Source organism: Sparus aurata, chromosome 9 (assembly GCF_900880675.1).
Source record: "Sparus aurata chromosome 9, fSpaAur1.1, whole genome shotgun sequence".
In the NCBI taxonomy this organism is placed as follows: domain Eukaryota; kingdom Metazoa; phylum Chordata; class Actinopteri; order Spariformes; family Sparidae; genus Sparus; species Sparus aurata.
The window spans coordinates 13,876,522-13,880,887 of NC_044195.1; the positions used below are offsets into that span (position 1 = coordinate 13,876,522).

General features: G+C 48.7%; 1 protein-coding gene across 1 annotated transcript; it reads right to left on the minus strand.

The window, feature by feature from the left end:
* Positions 1 to 1,988: 1,988 nt before the first annotated feature.
* On the minus strand, positions 1,989 to 3,801 carry nr0b1 (nuclear receptor subfamily 0, group B, member 1). Its single transcript, XM_030428812.1, has 2 exons — positions 2,931 to 3,801; positions 1,989 to 2,629 (listed from the first exon to the last, which is right to left on the minus strand). Exons 1-2 carry the CDS (start codon positions 3,580 to 3,582, stop codon positions 2,388 to 2,390), a joined length of 894 nt encoding a protein of 297 aa, XP_030284672.1. The 5' UTR covers positions 3,583 to 3,801; the 3' UTR covers positions 1,989 to 2,387.
* Between the last annotated feature and the right edge of the window lie 565 nt (positions 3,802 to 4,366).

Consider the following 4,366-nt stretch of genomic DNA (forward strand, 5'->3'; position numbering starts at 1 on the left):
TTTTCTCTTGGAGGGTCAAAATTGAAACTTAATCAAGGGTTGCAGAGAAAACATGTTTATAGCAAAATGGTCCTACGATCCCAAGGTCCCTCGATCTGCTGACTTCTGGTGAAGTAGGTACACAGCTTTAACTATAAAATGTTTTAAAGCTGTTACAAGGAAACTTTCATTTTGTGTTGGTCTTACAAACCCTTTGGACAAAATCCAACGATGGTGAAATTAAAAAAACTTTTTTTCGTGTTGTACCAAAGCACCAGACTTCTAAAAAAGCTTTATCTGCAGGCTGTGAGACTCCAACACAGTGATAGGCATTAAGAAGAGCTATAATAACTATTTAGAAACAGATCATCTTCTCACAGATGGTTTGCTTTTTGCTTATGTAGGTCATCAGTGCATAGGTGCGTTCAAGTTATTACTATAATTTGATATTGTTTTATGTATTTTTTTATATAAACGTCTGGTTGGTCACATAAGAAACCTTATGTTGGGCAATTTCAGAGCAATTCAGGCAGCCCTGCTCTGTTGGGTAGGGCTACTAAACTTTAGAGTCCATATCAGTGTTCAGCTTTGGTGAATGGAGAAGCTTTATTCAATAAGAACCTGCTGCCTTTAATACTTTTGATCATTCACACTGGATCAAAGTTCAGTTTGATTTTGAAAGGCTGTTGTCTGCTGACATCTTCCTCCACTCACAGACTCACACCCCGTCAGCTCCCATAGACTGCTGCACAGCCACTGACGACAACGCTCTCAGTTTTAAGGTCCGCCGAGAAACAAAAGAGGTCATTTTATGCTCCATCAAGTGTCTGACGGAGAAAGAAATGTTCTCAACTTTTTCCTCCCAGCAGACAGGAGGTGTGTACAGTATGTCTTTCTCTGTCCATCTCTGTCTAACTTGTGTTCTCTTCCTCTCCTTTATTGTGGTCAGGGTATAATCTGAAAATGAGCAGAGCAGGTCATGTCTAAATGTAAAACAGTAACCTTCTGGGCACATTATTTTGTTAGCCAAGACAAAGCCGCAGGGAATGAGCACAGGTACAGGCCATCTGGCCTTTGAACAGTGAGTGAGGATGGTGGAGGCTTTTTGGCAGCGTGAATCAGGTGTTCAGGGACTCATAAAACAACCTGGTCATACTGCACACCGCAGGAAAAGCTGTTCCCCCATTGTCCAAGGCAAACACTCGTGCTCACCACATGGATCTCTACAGAATTAAATGCACTATGCTTTATACTGATGCCTTTGTCTCTATGTGCAGTCTGCGGATGCTCTTTCCTCTGCAGCGAGCCTGTCTTCCATCTTTCCTCTGGATACTTTGTGCCAGGGGCATTTTAGTCTGCATCTACAGAATCCCACACTGTAATGGCCAACAGTTGGACAGACAGGTAGAACATCACCTGAGGCACTTTTTACAACATCATTTCTGAGCCTGTGTGTGTGTGTGTGTGTGTGTGTGTGTGTGTGTGTGTGTGTGTGTGTGTGTGTGTGTGTGTGTGATGTGTGTGTGTGTGTGTGTGTGTGTGTGTGTGCACCACTGCTGCATGCGGTATACTGTTGCACTCTGCTGGTCTGACATGGCATTTCACCCGTGTCTGGAAGCCACAGAGCGGCTTGGTAAACTCTCCACCTTACCTGCTGCACTGGACAATGAACAGCCGCTGTGACTCAACTGTAATGTTCCTGAGACTCATCCTGAACTCAAATTGGCGTGTTCAACCTTTACCAGTTATGTGCGAGCGGTTAGTTGGCACGAATCAAAGTGTGCCTCAGATCCCTCAATTGTGACAGAAATCAGATTTATAAGCAGACTACATTATCATCGCTCACTCTTTATCCGCTATGGAAGATTCTGTCTGGGACTGATGTCACAGTCGCCCCAGTGAAAAGTGTGTCAGCTACGACAGCGCTGATATCACACACACACGCACACACACACACACACACACACACACACACACTCACACAGGCACAAGGACTGCAACACAAAAAACACTTTTGAGGATTTCTTTATTATAGAAAAATAGTTTATATAAAAACAAATAAGTTATGAATTCCAGCAGCTGCTTTGTGTTTTTCCTGTTATGACATATTCTGCCCTCAACACTCTCTGTCTTTCTCTCATGAACACACACACAAGCACACACACACACACACACACACACACACACACACACACACACACACACTCACACACGCTCTCTCCCTTTTGCCTGTGTTGGTCATTTCACAGTCCCTTGAAGATCTCCAACATCGATCTTTAACCTCAGTCCCTAATACATCCTCTCCATCTGCCCTCACTTCCTAAACCCAGTAAGAGCTCGGAGCATTTTTATCATCAGTCCTGGATCTGCTGGATCCACCTCAGCCCCGCTGATCTCTGGATCGTGGCCTACTTCCCGTAGAACATCTCCATGAGCACCTCCTCGATGTTGACGGCCCCTATAACGGGTCTGAAGAAGAGCTGAGCGACCACCGGCGGGCTGATGGCCCTCAGCATGGACAGGGCTATGAGGAGCTTGGCGAAGCGCGTCGTGTCCTCACGATGGATGAGCCGGACGTGCTCGTTCAGAGCCTGGTGCGCCTCCCGACGCAGGGACTGGATGTAGTGGAGGCAGCGCAGACCCTCTACATCTGGGGAGGAGAGACGAGAGAGAAGAGAGAGTAAAGTTCAGCCGGGTCTCCAAATACATGCTGTAACAGAGGATGCATGAACCTAAAGTCTAACCCCAGCTTGACTTGATTTCATGAGTAGATTTATGGCACCTTTTCATTTTTTGGGTTATTTTTATTGGGACAATAATTTCCAAATTCCAAACTTTTTCAACTTTTAAATAATAAAGAACAATCAGGTCAGTCTGAGAGAAGCTCTGACAGTCTGGACTCGGTGCCACCTGTTTAACAGAACTTTAACGCACAGGTATTGAAACCCTACCTGGGTTGAAAAGCACAGCTCCCTTCAGGTACGCGTACTCCTTCGTGCTGATATCCACGCTCCAGCACTTTTTCAGGAACGCTTTGATAGCCTCGATATCCACCACCGACACCCCGGCCGCCCCCCTGCTGCTCTGGCCGGCCAGCGCCTCGCTCTGCCGGTCTGGCACTCCGGTAAGGATGCGCTGCAGCATGCTGGGCTCCACCGTCTCCGTGGTCTCAAAGTCCACCCGGTCCTGCGCGAGTCCCAGCACGAGCAGAGGCGCCCAGCAGCTCCGGATCAACATCAGCTGGTCGTCCTCCGGCAGCTCGCGGAAGCAGGGCACGTTTTTCACGAAGCGCAGCGTCTTCACCAGAACCGCCGAGGCGGCTTTGCACGTCACCTGCGGGGAGCGCAGGACGCCTCGGCGGCGCGTCGAGCCGCAGGAGCACGGCTGCTGCCGGAGCTCCTGCAGGGAGGCTGGGGCGGCGGTGGAAGGGAGGGAGGTCTTGTGGAGCAAGTGTTGCAGTTGTTGTTGTTGTTGTTGTTGTTGTTGTTGTTGGGGATGTTGTTGTTGTTGTTGGTGCTCGGTGGTCGCCAGGCTGTCACTCTTCAGAATGCTGTAGAGGATGCTGTTGTTGTTCCGGCAGCGGCAGCCCTCCAGCGTGGCCATGGCCGCTGGCCGCTCTTCATGGGACGGATCAGCGCGTCCCGCTGGCTCTTTGAAGCGCCGGAGGTCAGTGGCAGAGGTAGCGCTGTTTTCTTAGCCCCTGATAGCCCCGAGTGAAGGGCACCACGTTTATATTAGCTCCCGTCTGTAGCCGCGCTCTGAGAGCCTGCTCAGACCCGCTGCATATTCCGCCTCCTCGCGCTCAGGCACCTCCTCTGTCTCCAGCCCCCCTATCACACTCACTCACACACACACACGCACGCACGCACGCACACACACTGCAGGGCTCTAATACAAGCTATTCAAGTCTCCAAATTTTTTTTTTTTTTTTTTTTTTTTCAAAAAGCAAATTTTTGCAAGGAATTGGTTCAGACAATAATCTAATGTTATCTAAAACGTCAGTGATTACAAACGGGAGCAGTGAGGAGGTCTGGGTAATTAAACAGTGGGGGGGACAGATGGGGGGGGGGGGGGAATCAGAGGGTGTGTGTTCTATTCTCAGCATTACCTTGACTTTCTGGCAGTGCTGTTTATCAGACAGGAGCCGGTAAAAAATACAGGCCAGCGACGGATCTGAGCGCTTAATTATTTTAGGGACAATTTATATGATTTTCTATGAGAAAGACGGAGGAAGAGCTGAGCTGTGAAGGCCAGCCTCCAACCTTGACTCGGACACACTGATATTGATTTAACCGTGAAAACAGGAGCCGGTGAATTATGATGTCATGACTCAATGCTCTCCTTGCCTCTGTCACTGAAGGAGGATGGGGAGCAGAGGAGGAGGAGG

Excerpts from the sequence above, each read along its gene's own strand:
- nr0b1 (XM_030428812.1), bottom strand. The coding sequence starts at position 3,582 with ATGGCCACGCTGGAGGGCTGCCGCTGCCGGAACAACAACAGCATCCTC. Across the intron at positions 2,630-2,930 it reads AGCTGTGCTTTTCAACCCAG|ATGTAGAGGGTCTGCGCTGC; the intron begins GTAGGGTTTCAA and ends TCTCCTCCCCAG.